Raw genomic sequence first — 21,835 nt, forward strand, 5'->3', positions numbered from 1 at the left:
GTGATTAATTCTCATCGAAAATCGGATTTTAGTATAATCCAATTATATAATTAAATAATCTCGTCATTTCGTAAGTATGTAATTTTTTTTAGAACGATACAACTTGAATTTTTTTTTACAACTCAAAAAAAATTTTTTTTTCTCAAAAAAATTATGAAACCTACTGTTCGTCCTCTTAATCTTTTCCTTTCCGAAGCTCGTGCATATAAGATTATTAAAACAGCTCTTATTCCACTTATAAAAGCTCAAAGAGAGAATAAAGACTCTAAAAGAAGATCAATTTTCTTAGAATTAATTACAACAGAAAGGAACTTTGTGGAAGGTCTCAATTCGCTTGATGACATTTATTACCGTCCATTAAATCAGTCAATAAATTCGAAAAAGCCATTAATTGATGCAGGTTCTTTAACCTCACTCTTCGGTAACATTGATCAGATTCGCGATGCCCATGAAAATGGTATTCTCAAGGCAATGGATGAAGTTCTGCCAGATCTTAAAAAGCCTTTCCCACCAAAAGAGAAATATATCTACCTTGCTACTAAAATTTTGGAAATCTACCCAAGAATGAGCACTCTCTACAGATCATACCTCCAAACCAATGATGGAAGCGAAGCTCTTTTAGATAAATGCAACAAGAATAAAGCATTTCGTGAATTTATGTCACAATGCTTGTTCAATCCACGCGCCAAGTGCCGATCAATCGAGGACTTCCTCATTCTCCCAGTTCAGCGCATTGCTGGCTACAGATGCTTATACGAGCGCATTCTTAAGTATTTCCCTGAATCGATGGAAGAAGAACATCGCATATATAAGGACGTTCTTGATAAAGTTGTTGCTCTTGGAGCTACAATGAACAAAGAAAAGATCAACGAAAAAGATCAAGAAGCCTTACTTAATATTGCGGAATGCGTTACAAAGAAGCCAACATTCCTCGCCATCATGAAGCCAGGCCGTAAATTGCTTGGACAAGTCTCAACCAAATATTTGGATCAACAAACAGGAAAAGTTAACAACGAAGGCTCAATTCACGTATTCACCGATATTTTGCTTCTTTCTACATCTACAATATCCGGAATCTTCGGAACAATGAAATCATTGTACGTAGATGCAATCCCAATCCAACAAATTCGTTTCCAGGCAACAATATTTAACGATTACGCCGAAAAAGCCTTCGTTTTACGTACTGATACCCACGAATACAATCTTATGCTGAAGACAACGAAGAAACGCGATGAATTTATCCATTTCGTTAAGAAACAGAAAAAGAAAATCTCATCCCGAGTCAAAGAACAGTCAAAGAACGGCCAAACTCACATGCAGAGCTTATTGAACGAACTTGCTGATCTTTACTCGAATCCTCAACAGATGAGAACAAGATCTCAAGCTTTGAATGCATTGTAAGTTGAATCTCGAATCTTTTCTCGGATTATTTTATGTTTAATAGTTTTTTTAATGAAACAAATAGTTTTTAGCATCCAGTACGCAAGTATATTGTTAAATCTAATAAAAATTATTATTAAAACTTAATATTTTTGCATATTTTTTTTATTTCACTAAATTTCCTTTTAAAAAATGAGTTATCAACAAAATTCTATAAAAAGTATTCCAACGTATGAATATTTACATTCAATGCAAGAACTAATCTTCATTTGTTTTTAATAATTCTTACATTTCTAAATATATTAGCAGCATTCCTATAATATTTTCAATATTTTTGAATATTTTTGAATGAGACCATATTGAGAGTTTTCATAAATAAGTCACCATTTCGATACAAATTGAAAGGTACTCCCTCAAATTTGAAAGGTATCTCCTTTCATAATTTGAATAGAGTACCTTCATAAAAAAAGTACCTTATTGGTAATTGCATGATGTTCCAATCGATGAATACAGTGAGAATGTTGATGGTATCAACTCTTTATAGGAGTCATATTATGCACAATAATAGAATAGATATGATTTTTATCCGAGAGACAAGAACACAATAGATAATGTGAAGAAAACATCAAAATTGCGTCCAATTTTCAATGGAATTGAACATTTAACTTTGTAAGGTATTGCAGTAATTTGAGAAAAATATGGATAATCATATTTTTCAGCTGTGGAAATGATTACGTGGCCATTTCCTAAATGACCAAACTCTGGAATTGATACATTAAGACTCGGAGAAGGCATGGGACTTTTCCCATCAATCATCACTGGATTCTCAAATTTTATTCCCGAATAATGGATCGAAGGATCTTCTGTAGTAGAAAATTTAGGATTATTCTCAGTATAATCTTTATCAACAGAAATACATCCTGGGTAACCGCTTATGTATGAACTTCCACCACCTGCTGAGCCACCAGCAATAATATTTGAAGTACCTCCTCCAAAATAGCCCCCACCACCCCCTGCATTTCCATCAGGAGTGCGGTAAGCATTCAATCTCTCTCCATTTCCACCTCCTAGACCAAAAAATCCCTTATAATAACCATCACCTCCAGATGTTTGGTTTCCTCCCTTTCCATTGCCATCAAAACCTTTCAAGCCGTCGCCAGAACCAGCTGGAATAGCATTACCATCAGAACTATAATCGTATCCCCCACCACCAGCGGCCACCATAATTCGGCTTTTCAATCCATCTTCATCAAAATATGGCCCTGAATTCAATCTCACATCGGAGGCACCGCCTCCTCCAGTTTGTCCTGGGCCACCACCACCGTAAACAATTTGAGGCTGCGGTTCCAAGCCTTTGGCTCCAACATGAACATATATGGTTAAATTTCTTTCGAGTGATAAAATACCACTAGTATAGCTCCCAAGGCCGTAATCAAAACCGCCCGTACCACTAGCACCCCAGCACTCAATTTTCCATTTTCCGGCAGTTAAATTTATCACATAAGGGGCAAAAACAGAATTATTTATACCATTATAAGCTAAGTCATATACAACCCTATTCTGATACAATTTGTAGGAAAGATAGAGAATTCATAATCATCTTATTCATATGAGCTTTACTATGATTGGAGGCTAGATCAGAACTAAATTTTCTCGTTTCCTTTAAATTTTTTCTTTCTTTTTCCTCATTTTCTCCATTCTCAAGATCAAATTTCATCATTTTGAGGTAATGATAGTCACGGCACTATGATAAGCAAATTTAGTTGCAACATGAATATGCTTAGCAAAAATTAGCACTATTCATCCAATATGAATGAAATTGGATCTGAATAATTTTAAGATTTGACCATAAATCAAAGATCATGAGAAAAATAATGTTTTAGGAATTAGCGATTTTACATTTCGTCACCATCTTCTTCCTCATTGCCATCTTCGACTGTTTCAGCAGCGACATCGTCGTAGTCCTTCTCGAGGAGGGCAAGCTTCTGGGAATTCAGCTTCTTCCATACCCAGCAGCGCTGTACCTTTGCGAGATGGCCACTTGGGACGCCTGTTGATGGCTGGTAGTTGATACTCATCTTGAAGCCTGTTAGAGGCACCAGCCGACGAATTGGTGCGTGCGCTTTGTCTTGATTGTAGCGACAGCAGCGGAGACATCCTTTGGAACGACATCACCACGGTAAAGGAGTTTGCAAACCATGTACTTGCCGTGGCGTGGGTCGCACTTAACCATCATGTTGGCTGGATCGAAGAGTGAGTTTGTGATTTCGGCAACAGAGAGCTGCTCGTGGTATGTCTTCTCTGCAGAAATGACTGGAGCATAGGATCAGATTGGGAAGTGGATACCAGCGTATGAGACAAGGTTTGTCTGGAACTCTGTGAAGTCGACGTTGATGGTTAGCAGAAAATCTCCAAGTTTCAGATTTAATATTTCAGATTTTGTACAAATTATTTAATTATGATGGTCTTATTGAAGCCGCACATTAATAAATATGTATCAGAATGACTTGAATCTATTGTTTCTCGTTCAATTCAGATAATAAACTAAAATTTGTCAGTTTTCTCAAACACGTTAATTTCCTTATGAATCGTAAAGTACATATTCGCGTACGTCCAACAGAGGAAATTGCTACAGATTATATCAAATTAGGTGAAGATGGACAGTCAGTTACTGTTAAATCCTTAAAAGTTCATCCAAGATCTTTTTTGAAGCATCAAATTTCTTCTTATACGTTTCATTTTCAAAGCATTTTATTAAATACAGATCAGCAAGCAATGTTCAACCTTACAACTCGTCCAGCACTCGATGCTGCTCTTAATGGCACTCCAAGTTGCATTATCTGCTGTGGAGGCGTTAAAAGTGGCAAAACATATACGTTAGATGGTCCAGATAATGACTATGCTAACCGTGGCTTAGTTCCAAGAGCTATTCAGTATTTATTCTCAAAACTCGCTGCAGCTCCAGAATTAGAAGTCAAAGTTAGATGTTCTTACATTGAATTTCTCAACGAACAATTATTCGATATCCTTAACGCATTCAATGGGCAGCCAGCTAAAGAATTGAAGATAACAGAATTAAATGATGAATCAATTGCAGTTAAAAACCTCTTGACTCCTTTAATCAAAGACGAACAAGGTGGTCTTGAGTGTCTTTTCAAAGGTAACGCATACAGAAATCTTAATCCTGAGCACCTTAAAACTACATCAGTTTTTACTCTTTGGTTAGACTCAGATGTTCCACAACCAAACACAGAAAAGCCTCTACACTCTAAGATTAGCTTTGTTGATATGGCAACAGCTCTAAAAATTGGAGATATGAACCGCGATTCTGATGAGTTCCACCGCCAAGCAAATATCAACCGTACAATGACAGTCCTCGAGCGTGTTCTCATTGCTGATGATCATATTCCTTACAGATCGTGTCCATTGACACATTTCCTCAAAGATAGTTTACCAAACCGCTGTTTGATTGCCTGCTGCAGCTTTGATCGCGACAACCTCGCTCCAACACTTGCTACGCTGAAATTCTCCTCCTGCGTTCAAGGAGAAACTTCAGATGATATATTAAATCTCAAAGAGCACAAAGACAGCCAAATCAACCGTTTACAGAAAGAAATAGATGATATGCGTGCCCAGCTGAGAGTTAAGAACCCTCAGATGTCATTCTGTGAGCCTGACAGACAAGAAAGACAAATTATTGCAGAAACCGTAAATTCTTTCCTTTCCGATGCCGTACAATCATTCCCCATCAGATCATTATACGAAATCCGTGCTGCCCTCTCAATTATGAAAGACCAATTCCGATCACAAAAAGTGGCAGCTGAAGAACAATTAAGAGAAAAGTACGTTTTTACAGTCAAGCCACCAGAGCCGACAAAAGTTGTTGAGCGACAAGTGGAAGAGAACCCAATGGCACCAGATGAATACATTTCCTTCTTCCCATTGTTGCCAACTGAGAAAGAATTGTGGCAAATCTACCGTTCAACAGCTGGCGAAGCTGTTAATAACGAGATTATGGAGCGCCAAGACATGATAGCCGAGAATAAGAAGAAAGTTCGTGATATCGCGATAATTGTCAACCAACATAAGGCACAAATTGACGCTTTGAAGGCACAACTTGAAGAAAAACAGAAGAATAGATTACCACCAATCGATGGCGTATTAGTTATCGATGAAGAAGAACTTAAAATTAGAGAAGAATTGACAACCGTCAAGAAGAACTACAAAGAAGCATTTGCCAAATACCAAGAGCTTAAGGAGAAGGAAAAGACAATGACAGACGAGATTACTGACATGGAATCGCAGATGGAAAGCGGATTCAAACAATGGATGGAAGAAAGAGATGTCAAACAGACAGCAAAGAGCGAAGAAGAGGAAGAAAACGAAGAATTACTTGATAAGGAAGAAAGGAGAGAAAGAAGAGAATATCAGAAAATTGTTGAAAATGAACCTAAAGCTGCTCCTTATTTCTTTGCTCAGAAGAAGATCCAGAAGATATTAGAAAGAGAATTCAGAAGAAATGGAACAAGAAAACAACCAGTGGAAGAAGAACAATAATGATTTTTATCTTTTTTTTTTAAATTATATATTTTCTTTTTTTGAATTAATTTAATATTTTTCTTTAAGGTGTGTTATCTGAAAGAGGTTTTTCCGCCGAATTAAACGAAATAATGATCTTTTGGAGGAGCAACAAATGATTTGGAAAACATGATCGTTATGACGGCTTTCCATTCATGGATAAGTCTATAATGCCATAATACAATAACGAATTCCAAATTAATCGAAATGTTAACTTATTTAAATCTCTTTATTTTCTTGAGATATTCTTATGATTTGTGATCACTGAATATACACACCAAATTTTTGCAGAAATGGCTTTAAATTAGTATATGAAATTTGATTAGGTTCATAAACGACATTACACGAATAGTATCGTCGAAATTAATTCCAAAAATATTTAATTTGACAACATTTCTAAGTGTATTGATTTTATATTTTTTAATGTCCGATCAAGACATTCATCCAATTATATTCATGGAAACTCGAAGTATCTGTAAATATTACATCGATTCATATAATGCTTTGTATCAGTTAAAAACGGAAAAAGAAGAAGATTTAAACTCGATTTACAAAATGATCAAGACGGAATTGATTGATTCAAAGAAATATCCTCCTGACAAGATTACAGGAGATATTCTGAATATAATTGAATACAATAACCGCTATACAAAGTCATACTTGGAACTTATCAAACATATATTTGACGATTATAATGTTACAGAGGTCCCAAACATTAAATTGGCTTTAAGCTTCCTGTTTTATAAGGAATACGGAATTAAATTAGACAAAACTGTTAATTTCGAAAAAATAGAATTTAACATTAGAGAAATTCATAAAGAAAACACAATTTACAGAGCGATTATGTACAATGACTTAGAAAAATTCATTGCATTCACAGAAATAGATGGATTTAATAAAGATCAAAAACTTATAAGCGATTTATATCCATTTATCTCCTGTGGATATTCATTACTTGAATTATGTTGTTACCACGGATCTGTTGATTGTTTCAAGTTATTAAGAACAAAATTTAACTCAGAAATCACTAAAATATGTCTAGAATTTTCATTTTTAGGAGGAAATCCAGATATCATGAGTGAATGCTTGAAATATCAAACACCAAATGAAAGATGCATGAAAAATGCAATTATTTCACACAACATTGATTTTGTTACATTCTTGATGAATGAATATAATATAGAGATCGATTTAGATTATTGCTGGGTTTATAATAATCTTGAAGCTTTCTTAGTTTATTCTGATCAAATTAATGATATTAACAAAGTATTTGCAAACTCAACGAAGTTTAATATTCCATCCCTATGCGAATATTACCTTTCACATGGTGCAAATATCAATGAAAAAGATAAAAGTGGAAACACCCCTCTTCATTGGGCAACAATATATAATAATACAGAAACAACCGAACTACTAATTACAAATGGTGCAAATATCAATGAAAAAAAAATAAATATGGTGAAACAGCTCTACTTTATGCAACAATAAATAATAGTAAAGAAATAGCCGAACTTCTTATTTCACATGGTGCAAATATCAATGAAAAAAATAAAGATGGAAAAACAGATCTTCATTATGCAGCAATGAAAAATAGTAAAGAAACAGCAGAACTACTGATTACACATGGTGCAAATATCAATGAGAAAGATAAATATGGAAACATTCCACTTCATAATGCAACAATAAATAATAGTAAAGAAATAGCCGAACTTCTTATTTCACAGGGTGCAAATATTAATGAAAAAAATAACGATGGTAAAACAGCTCTTCATCATGCAGCAATATGGAATAGTAAAGAAACAGCAGAGGTTCTCATTTCAAATGGTATAAATATCAATGAAAAAGATAACGATGGAAAAACAGCTCTTCATGATGCAGCAGAAATGTATCAAAATAAAGAAACAGTCGAAATTCTTATTTCACGTGGTGCAAATATCAATGAAAAAGATAAAAATGGAGAAACCGCACTTCATATTGCAGCAATGAATAGTGTTGAAGAAACATCCGAACTTCTTATTTCACACGGTGCAAATATCAATGAAAAAATAACGATGGAAAAACAGCTCTTCATCATGCAGCATCAAGGAATAGTAAAGAAACAGCAGAACTTCTTATTTCAAATGGTGCAAATATCAATGAAAAAGATAACGATGGAAAAACAGCTCTTCATTATGCAGCAATGAAAAATAGTAAAGAAACAGCAGAACTTCTTATTTTACATGGTGCAAATATCAATGAAAAAGATAACGATGGAAAAACAGCTCTTCATTATGCAGCAATGAAAAATAGTAAAGAAACAGCAGAACTTCTTATTTCAAATGGTGCAAATATCAATGAAAAAGATAAAAATGGAATGACCCCACTTCATAATGCAGCATATAAAAATAGTAAAGAAACAGCCGAGCTTCTTATTTTACATGGTGCAAATATCAATGAAAAAGATAACGATGGAAAAACAGCTCTTCATTATGCAGCAATGAAAAATAGTAAAGAAACAGCAGAACTTCTTATTTTACATGGTGCAGATATCAATGAAAAAGATGACGATGGAAAAACAGCTCTTCATTATGCAGCAATGAAACATAGTAAAGAAACAGCAGAACTTCTTATTTCAAATGGTATAAATATCAATGAAAAAGATAACGATGGAAAAACAGCTCTTTATATTGCAGAAATAAATAATCGTGAAGAAACAGCAGAACTTCTTATTTCATATGGAGCACATCAATAAATAAATAAATAAATTAAAAAAAAGGATAAAAACTGCTCTCCATAATTCATTAGAAAATTGTTAAGAAACAATAATTGCATTGATAATGATACACCTTAGTTCGACTTGATAAGAAATATATTTATAATTTTTTTTTGATATAAATAGTTTTCAAAAATACTATTTAAAGAATAAATATGGTATTATTGTATATGAGAATCCGAAAATTATCAAAATTCCGATGAGCTCAAATTACCAAGATTTCACTACTTAACAACCAATCAATGGGATCTATAATTGTAGAGGGCCCTTCATATAAATCGAAAGATTGTGTGCATATTAGTCAATTTTTCCCCTTAATGATCCAAGTCCAATTTCAATGTAATTTCTGAGTCCGGTAGAAAACTTTTCAATAAGATCGCCAAATTTGAATATAATATAAAAAGAATATCAAAGCACATCATTATTTAAAATGGCTCTAATACATGCTGATCCTCTTCTCAGCTCCCATAAAGACATGGAGAGTGTAGATAGAGAAGGAAAATCTCGTAATATTTCCATCAACAAGAAACACCTGCTTCTTGGAGGCATTGCTGCTGGTGGAATTTTAATTGGCGTCATTATTGGCATGATTTGCGCCTTCGTTTTCAAATCAATGCCAGTTGTCATCTCCAATCAATATGATACCCTTGATAATTGCAATACTTATTCAACATTTTCTTGCAAAGGAAATTCTGCTGAAATGGATTCAAAGTATTTCCAGAACAAGTGGAATACACCAAAGCACTGTGAAGATCGTTGGAAACCAGGTTTCCAGGATAGGTCAAAATTAACTGGCTATGCTCAGCTCAAATAAGCTTCTGGAATGAAGTCCTGCACAGTCAACATCATTACAAAGACTTCCAAATCCCTCTCACTAACCTACTATTTTGATGGTGTTGCTCAGTCCTCAAATTCAAAGACATTTGACTCATCCTACAACAAAGTCCTCAAGGTCAAGGTAATTGCTGCTTCTAGTGAAGTTCTTGAGCTTGTTCACCGTGACTCTCAGATTACTGGCGCTATACAGAATTGGATGGCCTGATAACCATTCAATCTATCAGTAAAAGTATTTAATATTTATGCTTTTAACAAATGAAAATATTTTTTTTTATTATTATTCATGTGTTTATGAAATTACTATACACGAGATTTATTCCAGCCTGAGTAAACTTACTATAATAAGAATCTATTGTTTCTAAAATCTAACTTTTTCCAAGTATTTCGATAAATTTGTTTGCAAAAAAGAGAAAATTACTTGAAATACTGAGGAACAAGAATGAACTACATATGATAGTGATCCATGAATGAAGGATAGATGGCTTGACTTAAAATTATTTTCGAATTCATTAACTTCGAATATAAAAGGAGCATTTGATAAAATTTATGTTTATTACTAGCATGTTGGATAATTTCTTGAAGGCGTGGTTGGTATGGCCCATATTTTTATGTCAAGTTTTTGGCGCCAAAAAAAAGGAAAGACGTTTACGCAGAATGGAGGAATCCTCTGACCTTAGGTTTGACTCTGTTTCACTTTCTGATGAGCCAGATGTCGATCAGAAGGAAGCTCTTAGCGAAGTGATGCGCGAAAACACTTTGCTTAAACAACAATTCCAACAAGCATGTGATCTTGCGGCCCAAATGGAACCATTGCAGAAAGCTAATCAGGAATTGACACAAAAACTTAGACAAGAAACATCAAAACAAGAAGAAGCTACTAGCAGAGTTAAACTTTTGCTTCAGGCGAACCAAGATTTAACAAAACAAATCGAAGAACTCAAAAAGCAAAGCCATGAAACAAAAGCTAATACTAACAATGAATATGCTCAAAAAATTGATGCAATGAAAAAGCAATACGAAGATGAAATTCGATTAACAAAAGATCAACTTCAAAAAGCAAATGACTTAATATTACAGAATGAAACAGAATCAAAGTTAACAATGTCGACAATTACAAAAATATTGGAGTCCGCAAAGCATTATTTTACACTCGAATTCCAAAACTTACCAGATTTCTTAACTTTCTTAGATTCTAACAGAGAAGAACCAAAACCACAAGTTGTTCCAGAAGTAACTGCACCTAAGCAACTATCTTTATTACAAGATGCTGAGTATCAAAAGCAAATAACGGCTTTGAAGAAGAAAATGAAAAAGCAAAGGGAAGCTCTTCAGCTCTTGGTTGACGATAATGATAGAATTAGAAACATGATGGGTTCAAAAGATGATAAAATAAGAGAACTAACAGCTCAATTACGAAATATCCAAAAAGATGTTATGGAAAAGAATAGTGCTCTTGAACAAAGCTTTATAATCAAAGAAAACAACTACCGTAATACAATTTCTACACTTCAGCAAAAGATCGATTCACTCAAATTTGAACTTCAGACACTTAGACTTCAAAAGCCAAAAGAAGTTGTTAAAATAGAATGTGAATCTAAGCCAATTATCGATACCCAGCTTGATTCACACGATGACGATGCTGTTAAGTTAATGCAAGATCAATACATGTCAAGAATTGATGAACTTTCCAAACAGAATGACCAGCAGCGTTCCAAACGCGAAGAAATATTCCAAAACTTTAGAAGTTCCCAAGCCAAAGTTCTTGAATTAGAATCTCAATTACGATCAATGACGAAGAAGGCTGAAGAAATGGAAAATCTATATAATCAAGCTATTGCAGACCTCCAGAACTATAAATCACAATACCAAATTGCAGAAGATAAAGATGCAAAGATTGAAGATATTAATCTCAAGAATAAAGCATTAAAACAGAATGCACAGTACCTTCAAACACAAATTAATGAGCATCAGGATAAGATAAAGGCCGGTGAAGTTCATGCAAAAGAATTAGAATGTGTAATTGCAGAAAAAGAGAAAGTTATTGAGCGTTTGAACGGTGATATAGCTAAAAACCAAACAGAAATGAATAACCTTAGAAAATCTCTTGAGGATCTTCAATCAGAATTTGCAAAGCATAAACAAGTCAAGGAAGAAGTTGAAATTCCATCCACAATATACCAATCATTACCTGCAGAATTAATTCCTAAGTGCGATGCTATCATGCAGAATAAGTTATTGCAGATTCCTTCCAAGATGCAAAATGTAATTAAGATAATTCAGGCCTATTATGAAGATTTCACACGAGAATCCCTCAAAGATAATGAAGAAAAACTTGCTGACAATGCCAAACTGTTCGACAGTATTTCAACATTTATTACAGATCTTTCGATTTCGACAACTGAAAATCCAATAACTTTGGATGAACTTTTTGTCGATGAAAACGCAGAAAACATTATCAATTGCATTAATTGCCTTAAGAAACAGATCAACGAAGCTAATATTGTTAACGAAGCTCTTGCAAGTCAACTTGATAAGTTCAAGGATACACTTGGTTTCACTGATGGAGATGTTACACAAATGATTGAAGGAGTTAAGCAAGCATTTGATAATACAACACAAGAAATGCAGCACAAATCACAAAAGTATAAGGAACTCAAGAGAACATACTTGTTGCAACAGAAGGAACATGTAGACAAAATCAATGAAATGAAGTTGGATAATGACCAAGTTTTGAAAGAAAAAGCAGAACTTGAAAAAGAACTTCATGATGAAAAAGAAGCAAAGAAACAACTTAATATTGAATGCAAGACACTCCAAAACAAGGTTAAGCTCCTTGAAAACACATTGGAAGATGAAAAGCTCAATAAGCAAAATCTTGAAAAGGAACTTGAAAAATCCACAAAAGAAATGCAAGAAGAAGCTCAAAAAGTCTTTGAAGCACAGATCAACCAATTATCACAAACCGTTGAAACACTTTCAAACAGACTTAATAAATCCAAGGAGAATGAAGACAGACTGCAAAAAGTCGTTAAGAACACAACAGACAAGCTAGATGAACGCGAGAAATTCATTAAGCAGATGCAGATGGATTTCGCCAAAGAAAACGACAAACAGCAGAAGAAGTTCGAAGGCGAAAAGAAGAACATGGAAGATGTTTACAATAATACAATGGGAAAGATGAGAAAGCAATTAGAAGACTCCAGAAAAGACCAAGAATCTCTTAGTCAACAACTCGAAGATAATAATTTCGTTATCAAGAAATTACAATCTAAGCTGGATAAAGCACTCAACAGATGCCAGAAATATGAAGCTAAACTCACGACTGCAGCAGAAGAGCTTCACCGTGATAGACTGCTCTTCGAAACGGCCAAGAAATCACAGATAGTGCAGTTCGAAAACAAATTGTCATCAGCAATAGATCAAGAAAGAGAGAAAAGTGACAAAGAAATGCGTCACTTTTGCACTTTCGCAATCGATTTATTCAGAGAATATTTCAAGCCAACAGATATGGTGGATGAAAAGACAGCTCGTAACATTCTTGCCATGGTTTCAAAAGATTATCATAGAATGGGAGAGACTGAAAAGACTATTAAATCATTTTTAGCGGTAAAGGATGGTCAAACAATTGAGGATGCTATTTCCCAACTTGTTTTGGATTCAACTCTAAAGAGGTTATAACTTGTTGTTTTATTATTTGATTTTATCTATTTATAAATAATTATTTCTAATATTATTTTCAAACATTAGAAAAAGATGTATTTTAGATAATGAATTAGATAAAAATGATTTTATTTCATTTGAGACTTGGACCAAGTTAAGAAAAAAAGAATTCAATGATCAAAAGAAAGATGTAAAGAGGAAAATATATTGAGTACAGCGGTAAGGAACCATGTATTAATCTTATGTTATTTAAAATTAGAAATAAACGATTTTGCCGGTGAAAAATATAATTGAAAGGAAAAGTGTAAAATCGTTTCACAATTTGATAAAATTGTATTTTTAAAATGTAAACATAGTGTAAAAATAGAATATCGAATTTTCCCAGATAGATTTTACGAACATGAAAGCTCTCAAAATATAACCTTTGATTTGGATCATATGATTTAATTTTTGTAAGATATAGTATAATAAAAATTATTGGTTGACACTGTAACAATTGTAAAATTTATTTGAAATGAAGTAATCCAAAATTTTAACTGAATAATTTATTGAATATAAGTAATTATAGAAATAATAAAATTACGTTACGATCAATTTTGAATGGGTAGGTAAGACGTTTTTAAAAGTGAAAATTTCAATAGACATTATAAACAAAACATTCAAAATAAAATAAAAAAATTTTTATCATAACCTCGATAATTTTATCGTTTTGTTATAGACCGAAAATAGATTTTTTCGGTTTTCTCTTCAAATAATTGAAAGAATGATACTATTATAGGTTTATTATATTATATAGCATATAATCATGCTATAGCCGAAAATTATAAGTTTTGAGAAGATTGAATATAACACAAATAAATTTGAATGTAAGTTAAATTGCTTGTTGTTTTTAATAGCTATTTAATGAGAAATCCAATATTGCAAAATTCAGATTGAATGATTGAAAGAACAGAAAAAGTCATTCTTTTCAATTTCGAATATGTTTCATTGTATTTATAATTATATGGCAAATAAGATATTTAAACTTGATTTTTGAAGGAAAATTCACAAAATTGAATAAATTCAAATAATTTTTATTCAAAAATAAACTAGTTATTTGAGTTTAATACTAATTATCTATTCAAACTACAAAGTTTGTAATTTAAAATATTTTGTGAGATCAGATTGAATTAATTCAAGGTTCTTTTCAATTAATATTAATGACCATATTACGCATTTTCGAACATTCTAAACCAAATATATAAAAATGGGAGACGAATGTTAAATTTTCTAGACATAAAGAAGTTGTTTACCGAGTTTTAGCTCTTATCTCTAACAAAAAATTAATTTTTTAAAAAAATGACCGAATACGTTTCACAGCGAGAAAAAAATAAAAGGCAAGATAGAATTTTCTAGACATAAAGAAGTTGTTTACCGAGTTTTAGCTCTTATCTCTAACAAAAAATTAATTTTTAAAAAAATGACCGAATACGTTTCACAGCGAGAAAAAAATAAAAGGCAAGATAGAATTTTCTAGACATAAAGAAGTTGTTTACCGAGTTTTAGCTCTTATCTCTAACAAAAAATTAATTTTTAAAAAAATGACCGAATACGTTTCACAGCGAGAAAAAAATAAAACTGTACACTGATTTTAATTTTCATTTCCAGTCACTTTACTTATTATTTTTTCTTTTTTTTCATTTTAATTATAAATTATTTCATAATACGTTTATTTACGTTACCATTTTCTTTATTCCTTTGAATTCCATACTAGACACTTATAGAATATTTTGATTGTTAACGTACTTCATTAGAATGAATCCTTACAAAGGGTATGTCGATCGAATTTACCTAATTTGTGTTTCCAATTAGATTGAAGAAGGTAAAATGACATGGGAAGAAGCTTGCACCCATGTTCCCATCGCCCCAACCCTTCAATCAAATGATTTCAAATATTTAGATGTTTCAAAATCTTTTTTACAAAATCAATTTAGCTTACAGAATATCCCATTGCCTAAAGGCAAGAAAGGTCGTAGGGTCAATCCCTACGACCAAATAAAAGCTCTTGCTGTGATACATGACCACTGGACCTTTCCCTGTGGTCAAACAAAACAATGGAAACGTTTGAAATTACAACAAATTGATGTATCTTATAGAGAAGTACGCAGATACTTCAAAGAAAATCATTTCACCAAGACGCGATTAGAGCATGCCGGGCCAGAAACAGCAGTAAGATATTGGGCGCTTTCACCCAATCTTATCTGGCACGCAGATGTTCATTATTTTAGGGGTGTTCGTGGCCAGTATATTTATGGCATAATCGACGATTTTAGCCGCAAAGTCCTAGCGTGTATACAAATACCAGATATGCTAGCAGCGACGACAGCGAACGTTGCGGCTTCCGCCTTCATTGAATTTGGCGCCCTTATTGTTTCTGGACCGACAACGGTTCAGAAAATAGGGGCGCCTTTCAAGATCTACTTGATCTTTGGGGCGTCCAATGGCGGCATACAGACTCTCATTCTCCCTACCAAAATGGGAAGATTGAGAGATTCTGGCCGACATTGGAGCGCTGCCAAAGCATTCAGGCTATTCCTGCCTTTATTTGGGAGTACAATAATAACACACCGCATGAAGATCTCCCAATTAATCCATTAACTGGAACAAATTACACGCCAAATCAAATGTATCAGCTGAAACCGAAATACACAAATGCAGATACAGAAAGGTTGTGGCAAATATGGGATACAGATACAGGCATGACCGCTGTTGACACATTCACAGCGTAATAATAAACATAATTTTTTAATTTCATTTTTAACAAGTTTTTTTAAATGTATGTAATGAATAATTCATTAGAATATGATAATGCACATTGTAACAGAATAGAACAATCACCAAATTTTTTTTTTGAAATTAAAAAATAAAAGTAAAAAGTATAAAGTAATCTAACCAAAAAAGATATTTAAAAGAATTTTGGAAAAAACAGAATAAGGATAATGATATTATTTTAGATACACAATCGATGTACTGAAGAATAATCCGGTAAAATGATGATATAAAATTAGATTATTTTACAAGTAGCTAAAAGAATAAAACTATAATATAAAATAAATGAAGTTTAATGAAACAATAAAGGTTAAATAAATAATAAAGATTTTTATTTTATATCAGTATTGAGAAGAAGTAACAGCTGACACTTGGTAAACAACTTCTTTATGTCTAGAAAATTCTATCTTGCCTTTTATTTTTTTCTCGCTGTGAAACGTATTCGGTCATTTTTTTAAAAATTAATTTTTTGTTAGAGATAAGAGCTAAAACTCGGTAAACAACTTCTTTATGTCTAGAAAATTTAACATTCGTCTCCCATTTTTATATATTTGGTTTAGAATGTTCGAAAATGCGTAATATGGTCATTAATATTAATTGAAAAGAACCTTGAATTAATTCAATCTGATCTCACAAAATATTTTAAATTACAAACTTTGTAGTTTGAATAGATAATTAGTATTAAACTCAAATAACTAGTTTATTTTTGAATAAAAATTATTTGAATTTATTCAATTTTGTGAATTTTCCTTCAAAAATCAAGTTTAAATATCTTATTTGCCATATAATTATAAATACAATGAAACATATTCGAAATTGAAAAGAATGACTTTTTCTGTTCTTTCAATCATTCAATCTGAATTTTGCAATATTGGATTTCTCATTAAATAGCTATTAAAAACAACAAGCAATTTAACTTACATTCAAATTTATTTGTGTTATATTCAATCTTCTCAAAACTTATAATTTTCGGCTATAGCATGATTATATGCTATATAATATAATAAACCTATAATAGTATCATTCTTTCAATTATTTGAAGCGAAAACCGAAAAAATCTATTTTCGGTCTATAACAATAATTTTATCGTTTAAATGTTATTTAAATTTTGAAGAATCTGTTATAAAATCATATTATTAGTACTTGAATAAAAATGGTCATTGCCTCAAAAATTTGATTTTCTTCAATTTTTTCAGAGTCTTTGAGTGTTCCAATATAATCCACGGTAGATTTATTTATTTATTATTAGGTAGGTTTACAGAGATATTTTTCTTCAAGGTTTTATTTTGATAAACCTTTTTCATTGAAATTTAGACCAAGCAAAATTTATCAGCATTATCATATATTTAGTATTATATTTAAGAATTAAAGAAATATTTTCGCGATCATAATTCTGAACTTTTGAATAGAATTACGATCGTAAAATATTGCAAAAATTTTAAAAGAATGATGGACTTACCAGGTATGTTTTGGTCATGGTTTTCACGCCACCATGAAACAATCATGTTTTTCATTGATCTATCATGCACGATCTTCCCAATATTTGGTTATTTAGATCAGTTAGCAAGAATTATCAAAACGAAGACATCCGAAAATTTCAAAATCGATTCTAGTATAGTTCTTTTGTTATCTAACTACTTAAGAATCATTTATTGGTACTGGAAACAGTTTGATTCTTATTTACTTTGGCAGTCCGTTTGGATGATCGGTGTTCAGTATAGGAAACTTCTTTCGAAATGTTGGAAGAGGTATATTTCTACAAACCAGAAGCTGAAGCATCAACAACTGATATGCATCAGGACGCAAATACACTTTATTTCGATCAATTCTATGCAAAGAACTTTGCTCAATTTATGGGATACGTTACTATCATTGCTTTACTACTCCTTATCGTATCCATTGGCCTCCACTCTGTTTTCGAAGCACAAATTATAATCGAATCGGTTGGAATTTTATCGAACCTAATCGATTGTATAGTCACTCTTCCACAGTTTATATTAGTTGTTATTAACAAAGAAATCAGATACGTCACAATTCCTCTTCTTTGTCAATGGATTCTTGCACTTGGTTGCAAATTGGGTCTTTATATCTACCGCCCAGTTCCACTTCCATTCATGCTTGGCTTAGCTATCCAAGCCGTCCTCACATTCTTCATTGTGACGTTTTACATTTATATTAGATTGTCCCACTGCAATTCGGATCCTGCTGAAGAAGAGCAGGCCGCTGATAATGTAGCTCCTGATTACAAAGTTGATTTTCAACAAGTTTCTTCGGAAACAGCTACAGAAGCTTAATTCGCTTATATTATTGTTTTGTATAGAGTATGTATATATAAATATTGTTCTATCTATTGTTATGAATCTATTCATTGATTTTTTCCCAAATTACATGTCCTTTCAAAATTTCATTTTACACCTTGAGCATAATACAATAAGAAAAACATGAAAAATGCCATATGTAACGTATGGCTATGTTATTTTCATAGCGAGATTCGCTAATTAATAAATATTTCACGAAAGGCAATTTCATATTTCATCAAACTGCATGATTATCGATTTATATACTAATTTTCTATCAAATAATCATATACTAAAGGGAGTAAACTTCAAACGATTACACAAAATAATCGGAGGGAAAATCAATGCATTTGAGGGTCTTATTTAAGAATTTTCAATTAAATTAGCTACAGAAATATCAAATCTGCAAATTGTGATTATATCTCTACAATTTAAATAAATATTCACAATCTCTACAATTTTTGATATATTTGATTATGATTCAGTTTCATTCCATCTGTATACAACCTGTTCAAGAATAGCATAAGAGTTAGAAGATATCTTTGTATACTTGTTTTGATGGGCATTTAGAATGAAATATTAATTAATTAATTTGAAATTTTTAAACCAACAATAAGTACTATCGCTAAATAATTACTTATGATCATTTAGGAGAAAAAAAATAGCTTACTTTTCTCTCAATTTCTGTTTCTTTTGTTGGTGCGATTATGTCACTTTTATTCTGCGACTATTTTTTAATTAAGTCTTTTGAGAGACTCTCAAATTTGGAAGAATTCAATTGCTATAAATTTGGATTTATACATTCAATACGAACACTTTTTAAGTTTATCAATTAAAAGCGGTTTTATTGAATAGGCAAAATCGCAACCGAATTTTTAAATCTAGATTTTGATGATAAATTGTGATTTTTAGCTTAAATCGCGATTTTTTAAAAATCGCGAACAGAATTTTTTCGCGATTTATTAATAAATCGCGATTTGAACGATAAATTTCGATTTTTTTAAAAAATCGCGATTCGTGAAAAAATTGCGACTTTTTGAAAAATCGCGAACTTTCAAAAAAATCACGTCCTTAATTTTGGTCTTTTTCGGAGTGATAAGTCGTCCTTTAAGTAATATTTTTTTTCTCGAATTGCTAATTGAAAAATTAAATTCGAGAAAAGAGATTACAATAGTATTGTATGGACTATAATCCTACTACTATAACACTTTTTTTGTGAAAATCACACTTTTTTAAAAAAAGATATCAAATTGAAAAAAATTATTCTTATTTTACTTATACTGTAGGGCACATTCATTGGTTATGAAAATCACATAGTATGAATACTCAATCCCAAATATCTTAAAAAAATATTCTAAAATATTAGACTCGATTTTAGCAATTGTATTCTAATCATAATATAATGCCCGAGTATATTATATAAATAGAACAAATATTAGTAAATTCAATTTTTTTTTTCAGATCGCAAATTATCTAATACAAATATTCATAAAAATCACATACAGTATATTTGCATTCAATGTCAAATATAATAGCTATCTAATACTTTCGAAAAATTGAGCTATTGAATATTTTATAAAATTTCTGGTCCAAAAATTGTGCTTTCACAATATTTTGATGATATCTATAATAATTAGACTACAAATATAAATTGTATAATAAAAAATCAAAATTTGCTTTTGATATCTCAAATCTCGATATGAGATATTCAATGTCAAATCAAAGTATTTATAATTAACAGATTTGTATCGTGAATGCTTTCGTTTTGCTTAATACACAATTATGCATGACAAGTGTGTGTGGCTACACAATTCTTTCCGTCCGAAGCGGAGAATTGTGAAGTTTACACCGCACTTCACGGATAATATAATGGAAAAACGATTTTCATGGAATACTATTTTTATTAATAGCTTAATAAATGAGCGAGTCTGATAGATATATGTTACGCAAGATATATCCATAGAGAAGTGTTTAAGTATAAAACAATGCGTTATACGTTATACGTAGGATATAGATGGTTTTTCTCCATTGAGAATTTTGTCATGTGAAAAATCTCTTTTTTAGCTATGATAAAAATACTTTTTATATACTATTATATCTCAGTTGATATTGATTCAACATTCTTATTTCACATGATAATATAATAGTATATGTAGCGAGGTATTATATTCTCTTGTGATTTCGATCTATTAATGCTCACACAAAAAATTCGCTACATCAAAATTTCCTCGGAAAATTTCACTTTTGCTGCTTTGATTCAACTTTGATGTCCAATGAATACTCAATAAAACTCGAAACTCTGATCTGTTGTAAACAGAAATTCATCAAAAGTGACACCTCAGAAAAGCTAAAATATTGAATTTTTGGAACTTTTGATAGAGCACGTTTTTAAATATTAATTAAAGTAAATGTATATTTTGTAAAGATTCTTTTTAATAAAAAAAATAAAATTTTGAAGAAGAACACAAAATCTTCTGAAAAATAATATCACATAAACTCATATTATTTTCTAATATATAACTATTTTATATAAAAATCAAATTCAATGATCTTAAAAGCGAAGGATAAACCTCAAAATTTACGAATATAATGAGTGGGAATATAATGCTTATCTATCATAAAACCATATGAAATATCAATTTTTGCTTTACGCCTATTCCCACTCATTATATTCGTAAATTTTGAGGTTTATCCTTCGCTTTTAAGATCATTGAATTTGATTTTTATATAAAATAGTTATATATTAGAAAATAATATGAGTTTATGTGATATTATTTTTCAGAAGATTTCATTCTATATGCCTATGAAAAGTACTCTCAAAACTAACTTTTCCTAATTATAATTAAATCTAGAATATTGTATTATGCTTAGTATTATTTCATTTTTCTCATTCAATTTAGAATTTACAAATGTCAAAAAATTGAGAGCTGTCACTTTTGATGAATTTCTGTTTATTACAGATCATGGAGATCTATCATCACATATATAATTATATTGCTTAAATATATGTATAAATTGTATTTTGGATTTTTCGGATTAAAAAAGGTTAAAAGTGTCATATTGATATAATTCACATTTTATTCTGCTTATAAATCATATTGTCTTGTAATATTTGATAAAATTATCACTGAATTCTTAATTAGTTTTTTTTTAAAATATCAATTTTGATTTATTGGACTTGAAAATATTTTATTTATATTATAAATCATATTATCATTTAGTGTTTATCAAAATTATGGTTCTTCGTTTTGTAGCTATATTTTGAATGACAATAGAAAAAAAAATACTAGAAACTAAATATGTATTTAATTTTATAAGTAAAAATTCACATAATGATAATATATTTGTGAAGATTATTTGAAGAAACGATTTTTATTAATTCAATTTTCATTATAGCATTATTTAGGTGAAGTGCTCTCAAATTGTGAGCCAGACAAATGTTTAATGGCTGCAATAAAGGAACATAGCTCAGGTGCGTTTGCATTGAATATTTATCGTTTTGATTTCACAAAACATCGTTGCG

General features: G+C 31.3%; 12 protein-coding genes and 1 pseudogene across 13 annotated transcripts, besides 4 other annotated features; 10 read left to right on the forward strand and 3 right to left on the reverse strand.

Moving 5' to 3' along the window:
- Positions 1 to 141: 141 nt before the first annotated feature.
- Positions 142 to 1,577, forward strand: TVAGG3_1031300 (guanyl-nucleotide exchange factor protein; the record flags this gene model as incomplete). The annotated part of the gene is made up of 1 exon (XM_001313150.2): positions 154 to 1,401. The coding sequence occupies one exon, from the start codon at positions 154 to 156 to the stop codon at positions 1,399 to 1,401; it is 1,248 nt and encodes a 415-aa protein (XP_001313151.1).
- Positions 1,578 to 1,822: 245 nt separating this feature from the next.
- On the reverse strand, positions 1,823 to 3,024 carry TVAGG3_1031310 (glycine-rich protein family; the record flags this gene model as incomplete). The annotated part of the gene is made up of 1 exon (XM_001313149.1): positions 1,963 to 2,604. The coding sequence occupies one exon, from the start codon at positions 2,602 to 2,604 to the stop codon at positions 1,963 to 1,965; it is 642 nt and encodes a 213-aa protein (XP_001313150.1).
- A 251-nt stretch (positions 3,025 to 3,275) lies between these two features.
- Positions 3,276 to 3,458, reverse strand: TVAGG3_1031320 (structural constituent of cytoskeleton; the record flags this gene model as incomplete). Its single annotated transcript, XM_001313148.1, has 1 exon — positions 3,276 to 3,458. The coding sequence occupies one exon, from the start codon at positions 3,456 to 3,458 to the stop codon at positions 3,276 to 3,278; it is 183 nt and encodes a 60-aa protein (XP_001313149.1).
- An 11-nt stretch (positions 3,459 to 3,469) lies between these two features.
- Positions 3,470 to 3,616, reverse strand: TVAGG3_1031330 (structural constituent of cytoskeleton; the record flags this gene model as incomplete). Its single annotated transcript, XM_001313147.1, has 1 exon — positions 3,470 to 3,616. One exon carries the CDS (start codon positions 3,614 to 3,616, stop codon positions 3,470 to 3,472), a length of 147 nt encoding a protein of 48 aa, XP_001313148.1.
- Positions 3,617 to 3,959: 343 nt separating this feature from the next.
- TVAGG3_1031340 (microtubule motor protein) lies at positions 3,960 to 5,947 on the forward strand (the record flags this gene model as incomplete). The annotated part of the gene is made up of 1 exon (XM_001313146.1): positions 3,964 to 5,937. One exon carries the CDS (start codon positions 3,964 to 3,966, stop codon positions 5,935 to 5,937), a length of 1,974 nt encoding a protein of 657 aa, XP_001313147.1.
- Positions 5,948 to 6,381: 434 nt separating this feature from the next.
- TVAGG3_1031350 (protein of unknown function (DUF3447)) lies at positions 6,382 to 7,446 on the forward strand (the record flags this gene model as incomplete). The annotated part of the gene is made up of 1 exon (XM_001313145.1): positions 6,382 to 7,446. The coding sequence occupies one exon, from the start codon at positions 6,382 to 6,384 to the stop codon at positions 7,444 to 7,446; it is 1,065 nt and encodes a 354-aa protein (XP_001313146.1).
- A 95-nt stretch (positions 7,447 to 7,541) lies between these two features.
- On the forward strand, positions 7,542 to 8,141 carry TVAGG3_1031360 (cyclin-dependent kinase inhibitor 2C-related family; the record flags this gene model as incomplete). The annotated part of the gene is made up of 1 exon (XM_001313144.1): positions 7,542 to 8,141. The coding sequence occupies one exon, from the start codon at positions 7,542 to 7,544 to the stop codon at positions 8,139 to 8,141; it is 600 nt and encodes a 199-aa protein (XP_001313145.1).
- A 95-nt stretch (positions 8,142 to 8,236) lies between these two features.
- Positions 8,237 to 8,689, forward strand: TVAGG3_1031370 (cyclin-dependent kinase inhibitor 2C-related family; the record flags this gene model as incomplete). Its single annotated transcript, XM_001313143.1, has 1 exon — positions 8,237 to 8,689. One exon carries the CDS (start codon positions 8,237 to 8,239, stop codon positions 8,687 to 8,689), a length of 453 nt encoding a protein of 150 aa, XP_001313144.1.
- A 451-nt stretch (positions 8,690 to 9,140) lies between these two features.
- TVAGG3_1031380 (alpha-amylase family) lies at positions 9,141 to 9,524 on the forward strand (the record flags this gene model as incomplete). The annotated part of the gene is made up of 1 exon (XM_001313142.1): positions 9,141 to 9,524. One exon carries the CDS (start codon positions 9,141 to 9,143, stop codon positions 9,522 to 9,524), a length of 384 nt encoding a protein of 127 aa, XP_001313143.1.
- A 9-nt stretch (positions 9,525 to 9,533) lies between these two features.
- TVAGG3_1031390 (alpha-amylase family) lies at positions 9,534 to 9,752 on the forward strand (the record flags this gene model as incomplete). Its single annotated transcript, XM_001313141.1, has 1 exon — positions 9,534 to 9,752. One exon carries the CDS (start codon positions 9,534 to 9,536, stop codon positions 9,750 to 9,752), a length of 219 nt encoding a protein of 72 aa, XP_001313142.1.
- Positions 9,753 to 10,195: 443 nt separating this feature from the next.
- On the forward strand, positions 10,196 to 13,838 carry TVAGG3_1031400 (biological adhesion protein; the record flags this gene model as incomplete). The annotated part of the gene is made up of 1 exon (XM_001313140.2): positions 10,202 to 13,225. The coding sequence occupies one exon, from the start codon at positions 10,202 to 10,204 to the stop codon at positions 13,223 to 13,225; it is 3,024 nt and encodes a 1,007-aa protein (XP_001313141.1).
- An 81-nt stretch (positions 13,839 to 13,919) lies between these two features.
- Positions 13,920 to 14,758: a mobile genetic element.
- A 315-nt stretch (positions 14,759 to 15,073) lies between these two features.
- Positions 15,074 to 15,975, forward strand: TVAGG3_1031420 (annotated as a pseudogene). Its single transcript has one exon. A coding segment is annotated over exon 1 (902 nt).
- Positions 15,976 to 16,373: 398 nt separating this feature from the next.
- Positions 16,374 to 17,091: a mobile genetic element.
- Positions 17,092 to 17,345: 254 nt separating this feature from the next.
- TVAGG3_1031440 (PQ-loop repeat-containing protein 1-like protein family) lies at positions 17,346 to 18,867 on the forward strand (the record flags this gene model as incomplete). Its single annotated transcript, XM_001313139.1, has 1 exon — positions 17,752 to 18,309. The coding sequence occupies one exon, from the start codon at positions 17,752 to 17,754 to the stop codon at positions 18,307 to 18,309; it is 558 nt and encodes a 185-aa protein (XP_001313140.1).
- A 1,750-nt stretch (positions 18,868 to 20,617) lies between these two features.
- Positions 20,618 to 20,655: a mobile genetic element.
- A 577-nt stretch (positions 20,656 to 21,232) lies between these two features.
- Positions 21,233 to 21,269: a mobile genetic element.
- Between the last annotated feature and the right edge of the window lie 566 nt (positions 21,270 to 21,835).

This window comes from Trichomonas vaginalis, chromosome I (assembly GCF_026262505.1).
Source record: "Trichomonas vaginalis G3 chromosome I, whole genome shotgun sequence".
Lineage (NCBI taxonomy): Eukaryota > Parabasalia > Trichomonadida > Trichomonadidae > Trichomonas > Trichomonas vaginalis.